A 21597-nucleotide genomic window follows, 5' to 3' on the forward strand; every position below is an offset into this window, starting at 1 on the left:
TGCTCTGTTTGGGGCAGCTGTGCAATCTGCCCATGACACAGGACAAACACAGTCCTGGTATTTTCTAGGCATTGTCATCAGACTGAATGAGATAAGATTCATCTTCAGCAACAGTGGGAAAGAGTAATCCAGAATTAACTATAATTTTGCCAAATGCATTTTGTTGGGGGAATTGGAGGAGATTCTCAAACAAATGCCCCTCCTTTAGGAGCTGTTCACAGTCTCTGCTTTCTCTTGGAGTGTAGTCACACAGCCTGGAAATGAGAAGTTTCCTCAGGAATCTTGCTGGTAGGTTCAGTTTTCAGTGCAATCTCTTACAGGATCACACTGTGGAGAAAGGAATTATTTGCCATTTCTGCTATTCTCTCTGTTTCACTTGTTTCATTTTAGGAGAAGTTCCCAGGAAGATTAGTGAACTCCATGTGCTGAAGTGTGAGGGTGGAATGAGTGAGTGGAGGATAGTCTTACATCCTTGATTTCTGTATGCATAAATCTGACTAAAGCAAATGTCAGGGAAAAGGAAAGAGTCAGTGTTTGCTTATTTCAATTACTCATGCTTTTGTATTTCTTTTAATGCCCTCCAGGCACACTTCTGTTAGCTGCAAGAATATCTAGCAGCTCCGTTGAGGACTAGGTGCTTGAATAATCTTTAAATTCTTTAACTTTAAAGGTTTTTTTGCCTTTTAATACCATTCTTTCTTCTGTTGAGATTTTGAGTTCAGGCAGATTGCAGTAGATGGGCACTTAGACAATTTTGAAATGCCATCTCTGTTTTTCTCTCTGTGTTTAGACCCAGATTAGCTGAAGTGCCTCACTTTGCAGGGGGAAATATCTTTCTGCAAGGCTCAGGTTGACATCTAAACCTTGCAGCAGCTACTGCTGTCAAGACTGGGAGCCTTCTTTCTGCCAAACACGCACACTTGTGCATTTTTTTCACTGTACACCTCACTAATTCTTGTACAAGAATTGGCCAATCTGTGGTATTTGTCTCCTGTGTCAGCACCCCCCTGGGAAAATTCATCATTCATTCATCACCTGAATACAGGAGCTTACTTTTGCACCCATCTGGCTCCTAATCTTTAGGGTTGTACGGTAATGACTGATGAGAAGGGGATATTCAGCATGAAGAAATGTTTTCTGCCCAGCCCTGTTACTTCAGGAAGGATCTTGCTGAGTTGTAACCCCTGTCTGCACCACCTTATCCAATTAAGTGTGTAAAACAAACTGTTCCATGAACAATGAACTAAGAAAATCAGTTTCAACAGATTTATGTTTTGCTCTTTTCTCTCACTCTTCAAGTTTTAACTTTCCCTGTGACCTTCCTGCTCCTTTGATACTCTAATTTCCCCAGTATATCCCTTAAATTGCCATCACTTCTGCCAGCCACCTGCCACATCTCCACATCTCCCAGCTATGGGATGGGGAAGAGGTGGTAAATAGCCAAGCTCATCGTATCGAGGTTTCTCTGATGTCAATGCCAATTCTTGAATATGCATCAGGCCATATTATAAAACCTGGGAAATCAACCTATATCTGCTAAAATTAATTTTCTTGTCTCTGGCCTTTTTTTTCCTGTTTCTGTGTCCTACTAATGCTAAACAGAACTTGATACTGGCAAATATCACAGCAGAAGTGCAGATTTAATACTCACAGAGTATTAAAATTTTAATTCATTTTATAAGAGATAGAAACAGCAAAAAGAAAAGGCAGTAATTACAGGCTACTAAATAGTGCTGATATGAGCCCTAGGGAAGTGTTAATGAAGTCTCCTAGCAAAGCTTTGGGGTCCTGAGAGTGAATGCAGGGCCATGCATACCTTCTTCTGTCCATGGGGAGGTAAAATTCAATTTAGAGATTAATCTGTTATCCAGTTTGATCTGGTGTTGGGCCAGGTGCACTCATCTATAATGAACGACCAGCATATACAGAATGTGGAAAGGTTCTGGTTTAGGCTGCTTTAAGGGCTCCTTGTCAACTGTCAAGGTTCATACTGTTTGCACACCTCGGCTGGATCTCCCTTGCAGTCACTCCGATCTACTAGAGAAGAAATTGAACAAATCTCGGCGTGACGGTAAATTTATTTAAAAGCGAAGAGGATTGGGGGGTATTTCAGGTTACCGAGAACCAGCGGAGGGGAACGCCCCCTGCCCGCCACCGCACGGTTCTGCCGGCGCTCGCGGGGAAGCAAGGGCTGGGGGAGCCCGCGGCTTGGGGTCCCTGGCCGCTCTGCGGCTCGGGGCCGGTTCGGCGGTTGTGCCGAGCGCTGCTCCCTTCTCCAGCGTCCGCTGAACCGGCGCTGCCCGTCTCGGCCTTCTCCCGGGGCCGCGCCCCACGCGGCGCCACCACGGCCACCGTCATCGTCACCGCAGCGGCGGTCCCGCTGCGAGTCGGGCCGGGCCGGGCCGGGCGGCGGAGGCGGAGCCACGCCTGGGGCGGGGTGGGGCGGTGGCGGTCGTTGCCCCAGCGCGGGGTGGGCGGACGGCGCGGTGCGGGGTGATGGAGTCGCGGGCCCTCGCCGCCCGCGCCCTGGTTCGCAGGGCCCGCTGAGGCCCGGCCGCAGCCGCCGCCACAGGGCGGCCACCCCCCCGCCCGCCGCCGGCAGCTCCCCACCGCCGGGACATGGCCACGGAGCCCCCGCGGCCGGCGGGGCGCCCCGAGGGCGGGCGCGGGTGCTGCGCGGGCGGCGGGCGCGGCGAGACGGAGGAGGCCGAGGCCGCGGCCCAGCCGGTGCTCGGCGCCTCTCCGGGCCCCGCGGCGGCGGGGGGCGGCCGGCGGCGGGCGCTAAACGGATGCGTGCCGCTGTCGCACCAGGTGGCCGGGCACATGTACGGCAAGGATAAAGGCGGTGAGCGGCGACGGGCGCGGGGAGGGGGCGACGGGCGCGGGGAGGGGGCGGCGGGCCTGGCTGGGTCACCTGCGAGGAAGTCCTTCCCACCCACACCCTACCCTCCGTTTATCTGAATTGGCCCAGACCGGCTGTGACGGGCGGGTTTGGCTTCGAGTTCCCTCACGCCCCGGCGGCGAAGGGGCAGCTCCGTTGCTGGGGGGCAAGGGTGGGTGCAGGCGGGAGCGGCGCCGGGGGGCGAGCGCAGGACTCGCCGCCGCCGTTGCCGAGCTCCCGCCGCCAGGCTCCGGCCGCACCTGTCCGCCGGAGGTGCCGCAGCAGCGCGGGAGGCCGGTGCTGGGGCCTGGGGCAGTGCCGAGGGACCGGAGCCTCCCCGGGAAGGCCGGAGGGGGGCCCCGCTCGAGCTCCCCGCTACGCACAGGCCGTGGATGGAGCGGTGTAACCGCTGCTGAATTTCATTCTTCTGGTGCTTTTCCTAAATGGCATTAGTCTGTCAGGACCTGATAGTTATCAGGCAACCTTAAACCGAAGGACTTCTGCCGTTCAGCTTCATTTTATCAGGCACCTTTTAAAAAGTGTGAATTCAGGTAACAGCATGGTGGTTCTCTCAGAGCAGATGTCAGAAATGTGGTTTATCTATCGGGACCACCTGAACCTGTGGCCACCAGAAACTTCAAATTATTACTAATCTGTTGTTACTTGCTTGTTTATGTGACAATAAATCTGAACCAATGGATAGGAAATTATTTAATAACACAAAGACACGAGGAGACAGTATGCCTCCACCGGCTCTAAATTTCTATTTTAGCTCTAAGTTGAGGAATAAGGTGTTGGCCCTTCTGATAAAGGGGCCTTTTAGCATAGGCAGTGGTCAGTGCCAAAGCAAGCGGCCAAGTTAATGTTGCCAAATGGCATTTCTCGCCTTTCCAGGACATTGCATTTGGGGTAACTCCTGCCTCTCAGCCAGGTGGAAGGTATACATCCATTCAACTTGCAGTGTGCTCTCTGAGAGTAGCTACAATGAGTACCTGCTGGCGTATTGCCTTTGAACCCTGGCAGTAGGAACTGCCCCTGCTGAATAGGCCAAGGGCTGAATTACAGAACCCTGTCAGCTATCAGTGAATGAAATTATAACGCTAATGGCACTGTGAGTTTGTCTTATCTACAGCCTGCATCCATGGTGTGCCTTGCTGCAGATAATCTCAACAAAAAAGTCATTCTTCTCTTTGCCCCTGCCAAGGGCTGAACTTCAGAACCTTTTCGATCATCAGTGACTGGAATTACAGCACTAAGGTCACTGTGAGTTTGTCTTATCTGCAGACTGTTTCCATGGCATGTCTTGCTGCTGATAATTTCTGCAGAAAAGTAATTCTTGTTCCTTGCCCCAGTTGCAGACAGTGCAATAAAATGTAGCTGGAGGTGCAATGGGTCCTTGAAGGTGTATGTGTTCTGTGTTCATACATCATAGCATGAGGTCGGATCACGCAAAAAAGGCTCACTTCAGAGAGAGCTTCACCTTTGGCACATCAGTCTCACTGCAGTTAGATCAAACAGCATAGGTGATCATCTGTATTTTGGGTGCCACTCCAATGGGTTAGGTAAAGCTAGCTCCACTACATCTCATGGGCAAGACCAAGACTTTTCTGCAGAGATACCACCATGGTTGATCTCATCTTGGAAACTGTTTTATGTTGAAGTGAAGACCAAAGCTGCTCTGGCACTCACAGCTATTATTTTTGTAACTCAATTTTCCCTTCTATTCCCACATACAAACAGAGCACTTGAAGGTATCCAAAGTATTTTTAACTTTTACTTTTTTTAGTAAAAGTACACTGTAAAATTTCTCCTGAATAACCTTCCTTTCTCCCTTTGTTCCCTGTGACTGTTACTGCCTTGCAAAGAAAGGCCTCTCACAGCCTCTCTGCATGCATGTGTGGACGTTAGGCTGCTGTGCATTGTGACTGCCCTTTTGTTGAATGCTGTGTGCAGTAGTGCTTCCCCAGATAAATTGTGTATAGTAAGTAAAGTAATGACTTTGGGTTGTGGCTTAATTCCCTAGGCGGGTAGAGAGAGACAGCACCTGGTGGGCTGTGTCACCTTACAGAGCCTCCTGCACCTACCTGTGGCTTGGTGCCTGTACCTGCAAAATGCTGGGGGTCTCCAAGCCAGAAGTGGGATTCTGTAGCTAAAGGGGCAGGTCTCCTTCAGAGTGACTTGCTTGCTCATTTCAGAATGGTAGCAAGCTTTGCTTCCACAGCCAGGGAAAAACGTTTGTGAGATATTTCAAGATTTTATTTTCAACACAGTTCTGTTGATTCCTCAGAAATGTTACATATGTTAAAACAGTCCTATTCCCTGTCTGTGCTGAAAAATCCCAGGAAGCCTACAACAAACCCACAAAGCATCCATATGTTAGTATGATCTGCTAGTGGTGGTGATCTCTGCCTCTTGTAGATCAGAGGGAAGGTTATGGAGTTTACATCTTTGTGGTAAATGTTGAAACATGGTTTTGGTTTTCAGGCCTGCCCCAGTCTCAGTGACAGAGTAGTGCAATAAGTGTTGTAGTCTGTCAAGAATGCAGAGAATGAGGGAACTTCAGATGTCAGTTTATATTCAGCTCTTCAAGTAATATGTATCAACCCAATAGTGTATGGATTCTGCTTCCAGGAATATTTGCCTGCTCTTTCTGCCTTGTAGATTGTCTGCTTATCAAAGGCAAAATGCAGATTTTTGAGGAGTGTGTGTTATAAAACCTATTTTAATGTTTAACCTATTTTATTTTAATGTGATTGGTAACAAGTCACATATAGAGCACATGCCATTGAAGTACTCAGCGCACTTTGCAGAGTGGTTTCCAGCACATGCAAAAGGGTACAGGGAGGGGGAACACAAGCTGCTGTGTCTTGAAGATGTTGTGGTAGCCTGCACATGTGTGGCAATATTTTTCTAGTTTTGAAAAGTGTATAAAAGCCAACTTTAGGCAAGAAACATGCCTTGAGAGCTGTTTTACGCAAATATTAAAAGCAAATCTTTGGCATAGCAAACTATTGAAACAACTATTCTAAGTCTGGTGGTAGTTTTAAAGTAAATATCTTGGTCTCTAAAAATTTTGTTTAGTTTCCAAGACTGTACAACAGAGCCCATTCATAGATAATGGTTTTTAAGAGGTGAAAAACACAATTGCTGTTACAACTGCAAACTCCCTTTGGGATGCAAAGCTCCTGGCTCATTTTTCTGTTTTCTCACATGGTAGTAGAAAATAGAACCTATTTTGGGTACAGTTAACATTTTTGCTACCCTTCTAAGGAAAACAAATTACTGTCTGAAAAGCTAGAAATGAATCCTAGGAGAAAAAATTTTTTCTGGAAGTGGGTTTTTAGTTTTCTTTTGCACCTAATGGTGCAACACAGTACACATTTCAGAGGAATGCAGTTAATTTTGCTCCATTCTTGCCTACGTCCATGTCTTGAGTATACTCGGATACTCAGTTGCATTTCTTCTGCAGGTATTCAGAAATACTGGTGACTGGAGAGTCAAAGCTGCTTCATGAGGGTATTTTGGAGGGTTTTTTTGTGCAGGCTTGATGAAGGTGGTGCCTGCCTGTACTGTAATTATGGGTGATACAAATAGTAGCATCTGATAGCTTGGAGTGCTGTAGGGATGCTACTTCTTGTAGTAAAGATATACTCTATCTGTGCCACTAGTATAGATGTTCATCCACAGGACATTTATTTCTCTTCTAGTAGTGAGAAATGCTTTAAATGTGGTACTCCTTTAAAGTCTTGGCATTGTTGGAAAACAATTTATGAATTATTTAAAAAGGCAGTGTCTGTGTAATCTCTTTTAGTTAATGATGGGGTTTTTGGGGGTGGAAATTTTAATGTCAAATCCCAGTACTGTGTTGGCCTTGGGCAAAGCTACACTGAGGAAGTTATTCAATGAGTAGAAATAAGAGGAATGCAAGCAAATCTCTGCTAAGGGTTATATGTAGGAGCTGACAATTTTGTCTCTACTGTGTGTGCAGCAGAAACAGTACAGCTTTTCAATAGGTTGTCCTTGATGGTGAAGTCACTATTTTTGGAAAAAAAAAAAAAAAAGACAAAAAGAAAGCTCTACCTTTTAAAACTAAGCCCTGAAGGAAATGCTTCTCTTCTAGGCATACTGCAGCATCCAGATGGAACTGTCCTGAAGCAGTTGCAGCCACCACCTCGTGGTCCCAGGGAGCAAGAGTTCTACAACAAGGTGAGGGTCCCATAGTGTGGAGGAGGCTGGCTTGCTCCAGCTGAAATGAGGGATGTGCTTCCTGTAGAAGTACATCCTTATCATTGCGGTTGGGAAAGTGCAACCTAAATACCCTGCCATGGTATTTGTGTGCTCTCTGGAACTTTCTGCTCCTTGCATGTCAATACTCCTGCCAGACCTACTTCACTCACAGGATTTAAGCTTGCTTATTTCTTCATAGGACAGCAGAATTTCAAAGCATCTAAGATTTTATTGAAAAGCCTGATCTCCTGTCTATGTTTAAAGGGTTGTATGTTTGATCCCAACTTTCTCACATAGCTAAGTCTCTCAAAAGTGCTTACGTCTAAATTTAACATGTTTTATGCTTCTTCCTAGCCTGGTTTACTGCTAGAAGTAGCTCTGTTCACTGTATTAAAACTCAACTCCTTTAAAAAGTCAATAAATATCAAACCTCTCAATTGTTTTAACTTCAATTGTTGTATTTTTCCTATTGCTTATCTTCAGTTTGCTTTATCAGTAACTTCAACAAGTGCACACCAGGAAAGCTGTTGCTTTCCTGTGAACAGTTTGTAGAGCCTGCTCTGTCCTATCTGCCTATGATAGACTGTCATGTGGTTTTTGTGTGTCAGATTAATATGCCATGCCCTTCCATGGCTTATTAGGTACAAAGAGCTATCAATATCTTCATGCTTGGTGTAAGAGGAGTCTTGAGACCCTCTACTTGTCGTGGTGTTTGGCTTGGATTTTGGTTGGTAGGTTTCTTTTTCCCTAAAAGTGTATTTATTTAAGTTAGCAAAAGACCTTGCAGATCTCATGAAAATGTCTCACATAAACAAAGCAAGGTGTTTTAAGTAAACAGTGTGTTTGCATACTAGCATTATTTGGTAATTCTCATGATGGGACAGAACAACAGCGCTTGAATTACTAGGAGCCAGTTAAATGTAAATATTTTTCTGAGTTTCTGTGTGACTCTCATTGAGATGAGGTTAAGAAATATGCCATCCAGCCTGACTGGTAACTTGAGTAGAAGGAGGAAGCTTGAATAGACTCCTTTGGGCACAAGGCTACTTACTGTGCTGTGAAATCCTCAGGTAGACAGTAACATGCTGTCCCTGCCTAAAGCCAGCAGGTAAGAGGGGTAAGTTCAGGCATTGCTTGCACATGAACTCTTCACATCAGAGACTTTATAATTTTGCCTGTTTAAGCTTAGACTTGTGACAAGCTCTGAGCAAGACCCTGGGCAAAGTCTTTGAGAAGGGGGTATCTGTGTCACTGTGCTTGTTACTGTGCTGTGAAGAAGTCAGGTCTCAATGCTAGTAACTTGCAAAGTAAGCTTCTATTCTGTCTCCTAAGACCTTGCAGCTTGCTTCCAACACTGAATTTTTTTAGTTATAAGCCATCTTAGAAAGGGGTTGGGCAATTACTGAAAAATAACAGAGAAAGGGAAAGATGTAGACATGATTAGTTATGTGTGGACTGGAAGGCCTTTTAGTGGGAGAAGGGAAGGAGAGCACATACATGTGTGTTGTGGTGGTGAAAGTACAGGAGAAAGGTCTTGGGGATTTGTTGCTCTTCAATGATTAACTGCTATCATGTTTACTCTCAGGGAAGGGCTGTGTGATGTGGGCTATAGACATCTAAGCACTACATATTATTATTATAGGATGATAATTGCTCTGGGTTGGGAGGTTCAGGATAGGGTACAGTGTCACGTGCAGCTTGAGCTGATCCAATAGCTCATTGTTACCAAAAGGGAAATAAATGCCACTCTCGCCATTTACCTTGCACCATGATGGTGCTCTTTGGACATTTGTGAACTAATTTGACCTAATTAAAAGATAGCAAAACTTCCTTGTCTTGGTAGTCTTCTGGCAGTTTAGATGACTAAGATGACAAGCAATGGGAACAGCAGCAAGGCTGCCCTGCTTTGGTGACTGAGTTCAGCCCATCTTGTGGGCTGTAATCAAAGAGACATTATCACCTTGGAGAAGGCTGATGAGCCTCCAGAGATCAAGGGAAGGATAATTTTACTGCTCCTTGAGACAAGGAGTTGTTTGAAAGGTGGCCATGTACAGCAGATGGTGAGAAACAGTGCAGAAATGAAACAAGTGAAATAAGCCTGATGAGTCCCAAGCTCTCACTTTGTCAGGGCAAAACAGCAGGTTGGTTGGTAAGATCAAAGCAGGTGATTGTCCAAGAGTATATGTGGATTAATTGTGACTTCTTTTTCCCTTAAAATTTCTGCTCCTATTTTTTCACATGTGCTTAGAACTGTTTTGTCTGTATGTAGGTGAGTTATTGCTCCCTTTGCATCCCACCTTATGCTAGCATGCATGAAAATTAGTGTCCCAGTACCTGGGTCAGAAACAAGGGGGGTATCTCTCCTTCTGGAACAGCACACCTCCTCATGTGAAGTAACTGAGAAGCTCTGTAGTTTATGGTAGCAAGAAGAGGAGCATGTCTCAGTTTCAGCTGCATGAGTCAGCTGGAGAGCAGCTATGGCAGATCTGAAGCAGAAGTGTCTTCCAAGAAGCAGGAAGTGGTATTTCAGTGTGCAGTCCTAGTACTTGTCAGCTGAAAGCTGCAGGGAATGTGTCGTGATAGATGATAATGAGGCATTAAGGGACAAGTTTGACTAGAACTCTGATATATTTAATGTGATACCAGGTAAATATTATCTTCTGTTTGAGCCAAGAAAGTCTTCTCTTCTGAAACTGCTGGATTTGTTTGCAGCTTGATGTCTGAACATGACAGAGGTAGAAGTCTGTCAGTGAATCAGATGTTTTTTCCTTTGTTATTGATGTTTTTTTTTTTTTTTTTCTGTGGAGCATGATGCTAAGTACTTACCAGTAAAGCCCAAGCAAAATGGGCTTCCATTTTGGAATGGAAACTTGAGCAAGACATGTACTGTAAAATACTAGGAAGTGATCCAAAACTTGCTCAGAAGCAGGTGGCAGCTGAAGTTTGGAAGAATTTCACAGGTCTCTGTCAAATCTGGAAATTGCTGAAGTAATTGCTACTCGGGCTGCTGTCAAGTTACCTTTCATACTGTGTTTTCCCTTTAGCAGTCAAAAAAAATAGAGGGGTTTTTTTTGTAAGAGATTATTTCACCAATTAAACTTTTATCTACTAGAGCACTATGTCTCATTCTCTACTCCTCGGGAAGGGGCTTGCCATGTGTTATGAGGGAGGGGAAAAACAGCATGATAAGATTATCATAAGTACCTTATATGATAAAGCATAGTAAAACAATCAGTTGTTTGTTAATAGCTTGACTGGTTTGTTAATAGCTTACCATGCACTGCTTAACTTCTCGTTGGAGTGTGACTTTCTAGCTGTAATGTCCACTTGCTAGTGAGTTCTGTAAATCTGAGTAATTATCTAATCAAAATAATATCATTTTAATTTTGTTTCTGTGAACTCCCTTTCTGTACCTGAGGGCATGAACTCCTTAAAAACATTGCCTGCACAACCATAGGGTGTTTTACTTGGTATTCTGGTTCCCTTACCTGTGTGAGAAAAATAGGAGTTTTTTTAACCTTGAATAGTTACAAAATACTTTGTTTTCAATAGGTATGAGCAACAAGGGAATGAAACTAATTGAGGCATAAGGGTGGTGTTTATTTAAGGGCTATCTACACTGCTGATCAGTTGTTTCTGTGTAATGGCAATGCTCTGCGTAGGTGGAGGTACTCCAAAGGACTACTTTTAAAGGGGTTTCGGGAGGGAGCAATATACAGTGATGTGGGAACAGGGAGATAGTGTTGTTTGAAAATGTAGTCTTTTCAATTAGAGAGATTAAATTGGTAAAAGGCAGTGTGAGTTTATGGTAGGCTGCCTACGCAAGCACGCTAGGAAATCCACAGAAGTGGCCTGCTCCTCAGTGTGTTTTGGGATTTGGCTTCAGCTTGATTTATGCCAGGGCTTATTTATCCATGCTGAAATGCTCTGATTTAGTTCAGCAGTGCTGATAGAAGGAGGAAACCTATCAGCACTCCTATGGTAATCTGTTGCACCAGGTGAGTTGAAAAATGTGAGAAGAGTGTCCTTTGAAAAAGTTAGTGCAGCCACTGTGTGAGGTAACCCACTGCTCAGTGTGGAGCTCCTGTCTCAGCCATGCCAGGCTGTGCTCCAGGGCACTCAGTGCTAGTATAGCTCTGCCTTTGCCTTTCAGAGCTCTCCAGCACAGGGCTTTCCTTAGTTTGTCATGTCAGGAATGTAGCATTGCAGAAGCTGTTGTCCTCTAGGAGAGGGAGGATGCTGGAATGTCAAGCCTTAAATAGGGCAGCTGTTTTTGTGGGCATTAAAAGAGAGAGGTTGGGCTGCAAGGAGTGGATGCTGCCTGGCTCAGGTGTGACCCCATCTACAGAGCTGCCTCCAGCTCTGGGGTCCCCAGCACAGGAAGGACATGAACCTCTTTGAGTGAGTCCAGAGGCGGCCTCCAAGGTGATGGGGGAGGGCTGGAACATCTCTGCTATGAGAAAAGGCTGGGAGAATTGGGGTTGTTCAGCCTGGAGAAGAAAAGGCTCTGAGGAGAGCTTAGAACCTCTTCCAGTTCCTAAAAGGGCTCCAGGAGAGCCTGGAGAGGGACTTTGGACAAGGGCCTTGAGGGACAGGACAAAGGGGGAATGGCTTCCCACTGCCAGAGGGCAGGGTTAGATGGGATATTGGGAGGAAATTCTTCCCTGTGAGGGTGGGGAGGCCCTGGCACAGGTTGTCCAGAGAAGCTGTGGTTGCCCCATCCTTGGAAGTGTCCAAGGCCAGGTTGGACAGGGCTTGGAGCAGCCTGGGACAGTGGAAGGTGTCCCTGCCCATGGCAGGGGGATGGAACAAGATGGTGTTTAAGGTCCCCTCCAACCCAAACCATTCTGTGATCCTATGAAAACTGAGGAAGAGAGAATTTACAGTTGTTGTCTTTGTGACTGTGGTTTCCTACAAGCTGTGTGTTAAGCATGAAGAGATGGATTGCTTCTTAATGTTCAGTAAACAAGAGAAGGTTGCTGAACTGTTTGGAAATGGCTACTCTTTCACTTCTGATCTTGGCTTTCATTCAGTGCTGTTGTAAACCTGTTACTGTGTGTACCTTTTCTGAGCATGGCCTACTGAAGTTTAAAGTTTGCTAGTGGGGCAGCTAATAAACTGGGATTTTATGCTTAACAGATCAAAAACTGTTCCTGTAAACTTTTATTTGAATTGTCCTTCAGTTTGCCTGTGGTGACTGTATGACACTTGGGGGATGTGTAGTACACTTTCCCTCCTCCTGCTGCCTGCTGAAAGCTGTCCTGGGAAAGCTCCTGCAGCATAGACAGCTTCCAGTGGATACCGTTTTCTTTTTCCCTGTTGGCTGTACATCAGAATTGTCATAGCTGGTTCTAGTGGTGTTGGCTCCAAATAACATAGCTGAAATGGTATAAGCTTTCCAAGGCTATTGTAATGCAAGTCGTACCCAGATTCTCAGGTAGTTCTGTCCCAGGTGCAAGGGTGATTTTGGGAAGTTGGATTGACAGAGTTCTCCCAATCCCAGCTTAGCTCTGGTAACCTCCTACCTCTGGCCAATGCTTGTGAACCAAGGGAGGTGATTAACTGCACACAGCATTGTGAAAAGATAATTCAGCTAATTATTTGGCTCTTCTGGTTAACAAATCTTCCACCCGTGCCCAGTTAGTGATGGCTCTGTTAACTGCTGGAGCAGTTCAGGGTTTGAGTCCTGCTGACATCGAATCTGAATGCAAGGAAGTTGTTACCAGTGGAGATAGCAGAAAATGTTTTTCACTCTTGTTATGCATCCTAAAAACAAAGCCAGGATATAAGAGATACAAATAGTTCCAACATGTAAAAGAGATTTACAGTGGTTAGGTGAGAGTTAGGCACTTGAAAGCTAGGAAGGAATGGTTTTGTGGTTGCCTGCACAAATGTTCTGAAGTTTCCTTTGGATGTATTGAAATGCAGCTTCCATAGGGCAATGACCTGTGTTTGTTTTGCTTTCCCTCAAGAACTCACTAGCTCATTTTACAGCCTGATACAAGGCAGGATGGATATTGTTTGTGCAACTTTTGCTGTCTTTTTTTTTAACAGTCAGTCTTTGAGTTTGTAATGTCTTAATGAAACCCAGTTACATTAATATTTCTGAAGCCACAGTTCCTTTTGCTTCTGGGGTTACAGAGAAGAAATGTTCAGGAATTGTGTCCATTTGGACCATTAGCAGTATTCTTTTCCTTACTGTTTCATTTATTTTGTTCTCAATAACCTGCTGCAGCTCCTGGCTATGTCTTTTCATTCCTGCTCGATGCTTGCTTCTTTTCTTACTAATTTTAATTAGTATTCCAGCAGCTTTAGGCAGTGCAGAAGACTTGTGGTGATTTCCCCTCCCCCCCCTCCCCCCCCCCCATGGCATACAATGAAGCCAGCAGTCTGAAAGATGGGTTTTGGCCTGAATTTGCACAGAATTGCAAGAACTGACTCATAAGGCTCAGCTCCCTTTAAGCCTATATAGCATAAATCATGATAAGGCAGCCTGTGTTCCATAAACTGTTCTCTGCTACTGACAGGAAAGGAAAGGGGTTGGGGAGACAAAGTACATCTTGTTTCAGGATAAGTTATCCTATTTTGTAAGCTCAGTGAAGTGCTTTTGCACTTGATTTTGTTCTTGATTTAGATGATAATCCTTGGCTGAAAAAGGAGTGGATGATGGCCATTGTGCTGCTGTTGTGTACTAAAATATCCTTATCCTGTGATCACATCTCTGGCTAAGGTTTTGATTTTCAGTCTTGTATGGACAAAAATACAGGATGCCTGGTTTTCTTAACATCTTCTTTTGGAGAAGCAATGCCTTGCCCATGCCTTTTATTACAACTGCATTTGGAGCTGTAGCTCAAAAGGATCTTTGACTGTGCCTCATTCTGGTACATCTGGGTCTGCCACATTGAGATACTGGTACTGAAGTGTACAGATTACCTATTGGCAAACATAGTGAGCGTGTTCTGATGCAGTTCATTCCTGCCCTCAGCATCACTCCTCTGCTGAGGAATTGTCTAGAAGGGATCCCCTTTTGCTGGGGAAATGAGCGAACCAGCATGTGAAGTTGCCTCTTAACCGTGAGCCTGGGCACTGATAATAAAAGGAAGGACACATAGTAATTCTTAACTAATGAGAAGAAATGGCTATTTGGCAAAGTTGTGAAATACTGGCAGCTGTTATTCAGATATTTTTTCACATGAGGAGTTGTCTAAGAGAGATGAAGGATGAAGTGTAGCTGTAAGAATCGGCTGAGTTCCTACTACTGCTCTATAAATACTTTTTTTGTACTTCACTATTAAATGACTGGACAGTAGGACTTGGAAAATATGGCAGATTTTTGTGGTTCTTGCACTCTACAGCAAAAACAAGTTTGGAAGAAACACACCACACAGTAGAAAGTTAACCTAGAAGGATCTGGTGAGTGTCTGTTTCCCATGCTCTTTGAGGATTGTGTATCACAGGATAAACTACAACCCACTTTAATAAATCTAAGAAACCTTTAAAAAGGGAGACAGTAAAATGCCATTATGGCAATTTGATGCAATTGTGAAACTACTGGGTGGAGCTGGGAACAGACTGAGTAGTCTGTAGTCTATGTAAATAAGCAGGAAAAAAAAATCCAGTTTTCTTAGCAACCTGATTTTGAGGAAGATTCCTTACCAAGAGTAGATCTGGTTGGAAATAAAGTGAAAATGCATCGCTGCAAAGTGCACAGTATGTTAAATTGAATTAAGACCCAGCAAAATACTCCTGCTTTGCTGGAGGGTCATGCAAGTGCTTTTTCAGCCTGGATCAAATACTATTTAGACTTCAATTACGAATGTTTCAGAATATGAATCAATTTACCAATACATGTTAGTGTTATACAGAAAATACTTTCTCATTATAAGTTCATTTAAAAGTAAGATATGGTTGGTGAACTGACAGAATGAGATTGAGGAAAGTGTAGGTTGCCTACATGAAAGAAAAACAAAAATTCAGTCTCCAAAAAGAATTCTAGTTTCCAGATTTAAAAAAAAATCACAGAGAGGCTTGTAATGTTGTTGCTGACAATGTACTTGAGGGAAGGGATGCCATCCTGGGGAGCACTGACAGGCTTGAGAAGTGGGCCAATGGAACCTCATGGAGCTCAACAAAGACAGCTGCAGGGTCCTGCCCCTGGGTCAGGGCAATCCCAGGCACAGCTGGAAGGAGACAGCTTGGAAGCAGAAGGGATTGAGAGCAGCCCTGGGAGAAGGACTTGGGGATGATGGTTCTTGAAAAACTTGCCATGAGCTGGCAGGGAGTGCTCCCAGCACAGAAAGCCAGTGCAGTCCTAGGCTGCATCCAAGGGAGCGTGGCCAGCAGATTGAGCGTGGCCTCTCTCTCCTCACCTGGAGCACTGCACACAGTTCTGGTGTTCCCAACATAAGAAGGACATGGAACTGTTGGAGCAGGTCCAGAGAAGGCTATGAAGTTGCTGAGGGGACTGGAGCACCTTCCCTGTGAAGACAGGTTGAGAGAGTTGGGGCTGTTCAGCCTGTAGAAGACAAGGTTGTGTGGAGACCTCACAGCACCTTCCAGTATCTCAAGGGGCCTCAAGGTAACTGTAGGAACTCTGCATCACAGGAACAGGTTATCCAGGGAGGTTGAGGCTTTCCTAAACTTGGCAGTGTTCAAGGACAGGTTGGACAAGGCCTTGAGCACCCTGATCTGGTAGAAGGTGTCCCTGCCTATGGCCCTACATGGTCTTTGGGTTCTTTCTAACCCGTAACATCCTGTGATTCTGTAAACGGCAGATAAAATGGAGTGCCCTGGCCTGGCACATGGACAGTGAGCCAGCTGATGGTGCTCAGGAGGCTGTGGGACCAGCTGTACACTGTCACTGCTGCTGGGGAGGGCATGGAAATGTGTGTGGGACTGTGGTAGTCCTGTCTCTGAGTGACTAAACCTACCATCAGACTGCCCCAGCATGGTAGTTGCTGCACTACATTCCTTCTGTGGACTCCTGCAGCATGGACATCTTCCAGCACCCTTTTTTTTTTTTTTTTTTTCCCTCCTGTTTGCTGTACATCAGAATTGTCACAGCTGGTTCTAGAGGTGTTGCCATGTCATGACTCCAAATAACATAGCTGCCTCTTGCAGTCCTAGGAAAAATAAGCCAACATATATCTGTCAGGACTTGGTTCCCATTTCTGTCTCTTTGAAATGTAAAATTAAATTTTGCTTATTTGAGTGTAAGTGCTTCAGGATTCCTCCCAACTCTTGTTCTCTCCCCCTCCTCTGTGCAAATATTCAGCTGGGACCAGATTGCTTTCTGGGAAAAAAAAAAGAGTAAGGCTGAGTTTTCTGAGGAAGTGGGACAGCCATACTAGCCTCTTTTCCCTTTTGTTGTATTGTTCTACTATTCCACGTTCAATAATTTCAGTGATAATTTAAGCTTGAATAGTTGGAGCTGCTTAAAAAAATTATTCTTGGGACAGAGAGCTTGTATTAAAACACTCTGGATGCTGATTTTGCCTAACTCATTTTTGGGTCTGAGAGCTTGGATGTGGTGGTGGTTTCTGACCAGGTCTGTGTCTTCCCTCAAATCCCCAGCAGTATTCATGTTGCAGCACATAGTGCATTGCAGTAACAGAGCTACCTTTTGGCACAGTAGTTGTGAAGATAGATGAGAAAACTGATTGTACTGTACTTCTGCAAGGGAGTAGTACTTGACTTTGTGCCTTGAAATTCACTGGGTCTCCCTGCCTGCTGGTAGCTTGAGTTTTGACTTCAGGACAGCAGGTCTCCAGCTCTGTTGGGTGTGTTGTCAAAGAAGAAGGGAAAAATAAGAATGGGAGAACTATTTAGTATGTTAAAATTGAAGTTTCTTGCCAGATGACCAGTGGTAGTATGTTGTAACCATTTTTTTAGTCTGTCTTCTCTTTATTTTGGCCTCTAGTGGAGAGTACCTAATGTGAATTCTGTTCCAATTTGTTGTACATGCATGTTGACATAACTGAACTGAATTCTGGTTAAATTATGGAGTAGGGACCTTGATATGCAATTTGCTGTGTATTTTTTGACCATTCACTTAAGAGTCTTATAACCTACTTAAGAGGCTGCTTAACAGGTATTTGTGATGGTAACAACCTCTAAACTTAATTTTTTGGAAGCCAACCCCTTACTATAATGTGGGGTTTTTTTCTGACTCCTGAAACACTTTTGGCTTTGTCAGAAGAGTGTGCTATCTTTACTTGAAAATCCATTTATGTGATCAGATTGTGGGAATAGATCCTCATTTGTTTTAAACACTCTGTGTGTATTTTCAAAGAAAATTATTGCAATCTCATTAATATGGCTGCATATTAGATAGTAAATTAAGCAGTTTGCCATTATAGCATTTAGTGTAACAACATTCACAAATATTTAACTTGTGGAGTTACTGTGGTATGAGATTTTGAATATAAGCAGAGCTGGCTCAATGCCAGTAATTTTTGTGGAAACAGGTTCTGTGGACACAGTTCAAACCATGATGGTACCACTTCAAAAAAAATCCCAGGGCTGTCTGAGTTGTAGAACCAAGCAGATAGAAGTTGCTAAAATCACAGCTGCTGTTTCAACCTCAATTTTTTTGGCCCTTGCACTTGCCTGGTGTAACTGACTGATGTAAGGGTCCGGAGGGAAATGCAGTGTGTGCTCAGGTAATTAAAGTCTGTGATATAATACATACCTAATGGAAGAGGGAATTAAGGTTGCCCTAGCATCTGTAAATCTTGCATTTGCTAATTTTAGTGCATGACATAGGTGCATTAACTGCTCAAAAAAAGTCTCAAATCCCATGGTAGACAGTGAATTCACTGCCTGATGTTGGCAGCTGGCTGTGTAGTCTGAGACTCTGCAGGCTGTAGTGCTGCTGTCTTTAGGGACAGTTTATGATAGCTGGCAACAAAGAAAGGTAATACTGCAGACTGATATGCTACTCTGACACTTAAAGTTTCCTACTCAAATAGCTTTAAAATACATGTTCTTGTAAACTAACTCTTGAATGTACTTTAGAAGGTTCTCTATAGATTACTTTTCTGTGAAAGTGGTATTTTTTCATCAGGACATTTGAAGACAGGTCTGTACTGCCAGAACTAGTTTCCTGTTGAAATTTAAACACTTGTTTTACCCTCCCTCTATCATTTAGGTCATTAGCTACTCTTTAGAAAAAAATTCTGAATGTTGAGTTTTAAATAAGGAAAAGAACATTCCCATTGTCCTAAGCAGCCCCTCTTTGCATTACAAGCAGATGAATCTGTTCCCAGAAACCCCAAAGTGTACTTTGGATTAAAAACTTAGGGATGGTAAATAAACCTCAGAATTAAAAAGTCCTGCATGGCTGGAAATTATGATTTCATGGTGTCTATTAGACTATCTGAGCTGCCACAGAACATATCTGGAGTATATTCCTCCTATTGAGTTAGTGGCTGTAATTTGTAATGGTCATGTTGTGAGCCCCCCATATGTCAGCATCCTATTTATTTGCTTTTCTGGAGACATTTTATGTCTTCAGTCTGTGCTATTGGAAGAATGTAGCCTGTAATATATAGAAAGGATAACTCCCCAGGCTGAGCTGACATAGACTTGTTTTGCATTTCTTGATTTGTTGGATAAAGTTGTTATATATGCTAACTCAGAAGGCAGTCAATGTTTGCTGGAGAGATGGACCTCTGCTGTTACATTAAAAAAAAAACAAAACACTGTTTCTTGAGGTAAAATTGGAATATTGCTGATGTAAGTAAAAATCTAATGGTCTATTTATTAAGGTTTTCCTGAGGTAAGTGATAACCTGCATTTTTCAGGAATCTTCCAGTAGTATTGGTAGCAATACCTTTTGGGACATGAGGTGCATGGTATATTTCCTGTGTAGTTTTAGGGATGGTTTTATCATGTTTACATTTATATTTGGTATTCTGTGGCTTGCTACCAGGTTGTATGAAATGAGAAAAAATGCCCATGACATGTGTACTGCTTATGAGGCCCTATTCTAATGAGCAGAAGTGGTTCTGTCCTGCATAGGAATGAGCATAATTCCTGAAATGTCCAGTTTTGTTGCTTTGCCCACACCAAGTGACTTCCTCTGATCTTTATTAATAGAGTGCTTATTCTTGTTTGACATGTGAATATATTGCAGGCTAAGATTGAGGTCTATATTAAGGTCAAATAAGTGCCTTGTATATGTTATGTCAAAGTTGTGAGGGGAGTTTCTTACTGGTTCTGGGAGCAAGATAACTTCTTGAGAGACAGAAATAATGCAGTTAGTTCTCTTAAGTCAAAGTAGTGATAGTGAAAAATGCATTACTGGGAGCTCTGTCTCCATTTAAAATGTTTTATATCAGGGTATTGAGGAATAGACTACCTGGAAGATACTATTTCTGGAGCTCTTCTCCCCATTTGGACTCAACTTTGGGCTATTACACCCCATTATAAATTATCTGAGTATCTTTGTTGTATCCTGCTATTTGAAATATGCAGGAGCATACTCATAATTACTTGCTAAGTTGCAAAGTTCAATTGCCTAATGTTGACTTACTTTAAAAAGTAAATCAAGGATCCTGTCTCTCTTAAAAAAACCAAAGTGGTCTCCTGACATTCCACTTTCTCAGAATCTTTTGCTAATAAATTGAGTTATTATGTTTGCCTATTTTCTCAGTTGCATTCAGTGTTTCTCCTTGTTGTCTGTTGCACTTTTGGTTTCCATTGCTCTCCTTTTGGTCCTGACCTATTTATATTCACTTGCTTCAATGAAAGGTACAATAATTTCTGCCTCTCAGATCTCCTCAAACTCATCTGGAAAAAGAGCATTAGTGCTGGGGGCAGTGGAGTGCCCTGCCTTGGATGTGAGGTGCTATGATCATAAACTACCACAGTAAACAAAAACTGGGTTTGTGCCACTTGTATACAGCATGAAGTAATGGCACCAGTCAGTGCTTGGAGTGCTGGCCCAGAAATTGCTGTCTGTACAGCTGTCTGAATTGTTATCAAAGAGAGCAGTGATCAAGTCTGTGCCTCAGCATCTGCCTGCTGCTAATCTTCCCCTCTCTTCCACCCTTAGCTTCTTCTTTTCTTCCTTAAACCAGTAAGATCAAGCTACATTGCAGTCTTCTGGAGAAAGCACTGTCCTCTGCTGGCCACCCCTGAGGCTCAGTGAGGAAATGTTGCATAAACACACTGATCACAGGGGCAAGCAAGGTTTTTTTATCTTAGGGCACAATGTACCAGCTACCAGCTTGTGCTAACATGAAGGAAAACTGGACTTAGACATACAGTTATGTGTCATCCTCAGTGGTCATGCCAGCTTGTCAAACCATGATATATGGAGATCGGTGCCCTGTGATGTGACACTGTGACTTAAAAGGTACACACCCAGCAACTTCTCTATACTTAAGATAGCAACAGTAGTGGCAGAGGGTGTGGTGTTGGGCATACCCTAGAGTTTTGCAATACACTGTGCACATATTTGTTTAGTTTGAGCTTTCAGGATTCAGCCCTTTGCCTTAGGATCCTTTAAATGGAGCCTGTTCCAGGAGCTGATTAAAGGAATGGGTCAAATTCAATACCTTAGCATACAGTCAGCATGGGTGTATCATGTTCTTGATCACTGCCCACTAACAGGGTGTCAGAACTGTGCTTGGTGCAAGTCCAGGAGAGCCCTGCTTTAGCTGTGGAGAAGTCTCTCTGTTAGAAGCACACTGGTGATTTTGAGTTCACCTAGTTTGAGATTTTTGCAGTGAAGCCTAAATTCAGGAGAACTCACATTAGCTAATTTTAACACTGCTGCTGCATGAGGTGCTGTGTCAAGTTACTTGGCACTGGTGAGGATAGCCAAGGCTTGCCTTAATGCTCTAAAACAGCATGTGAACTTCAGGTCCATTTTTTTTTTCTCCCTAGCTGTATTAACATAACACTACGGGTATGTATTTTACATTACCTCCCCTTTGTAGCTGCTATTGCCAGGTATCCCCCACAGTGGTTAAATGTGGCCTGACACAATGAGCAAAATCTGCAGAGCTGTTAACAGCTGACATTTTTTTTGCCTTGCTGCCAACTTTGGAATGGGCTCTGGCTGCACTGCAGTGACAGCAGAACCCTGAGCATGCCAGGTCACTGTGCAGCATCCCTGGGTATTGCTGTATGGCCATGGTAGGGCTGAGGGGAAGGTACCACTCTGGCAGCACAACTGGGACATCTCTATGGGGAGTGGGATGAGATGGCTCCTAAATGCAATAACAATTATTTTAACCTGCACTGGTGTGGATATAGATCTTTTGGTCTACAAAGTGTGTGGAAATGTGGTATAGGACTCCTATGTCTGCAACTACATCACTGGGTGGGATGGGGGGAATCTGGGCAAGGCAATGGTTTTGAACCCTCTTAGCAATGCTGCAAACTGGTAACAGTCATGCAATTCCATAACAGATAGTATCCAGAGCTTCATTTTAAATGCAAAGAGTTGTTTCTTCAGGAATATAAGCCAGCTGCTGTTT

At 43.9% G+C, this 21597-nt stretch overlaps 1 protein-coding gene across 1 annotated transcript in view; it reads left to right on the forward strand.

Annotated features, from left to right (window-relative positions):
* Positions 1-2619: 2619 nt before the first annotated feature.
* IPMK (inositol polyphosphate multikinase) overlaps positions 2620-21597 on the forward strand; it is a 39120-nt gene continuing 20142 nt past the window's right edge. Inside the window, exons 1-2 of the mRNA XM_053983498.1 lie at positions 2620-2845; positions 7002-7087. Of these exons, the coding sequence (XP_053839473.1) occupies positions 2620-2845; positions 7002-7087 (312 nt within the window). The remainder of the gene's footprint in view (positions 2846-7001; positions 7088-21597) is intronic.

Source organism: Vidua macroura, chromosome 8 (genome assembly GCF_024509145.1).
Source record: "Vidua macroura isolate BioBank_ID:100142 chromosome 8, ASM2450914v1, whole genome shotgun sequence".
NCBI classification, from domain to species: Eukaryota; Metazoa; Chordata; class Aves; order Passeriformes; family Viduidae; genus Vidua; species Vidua macroura.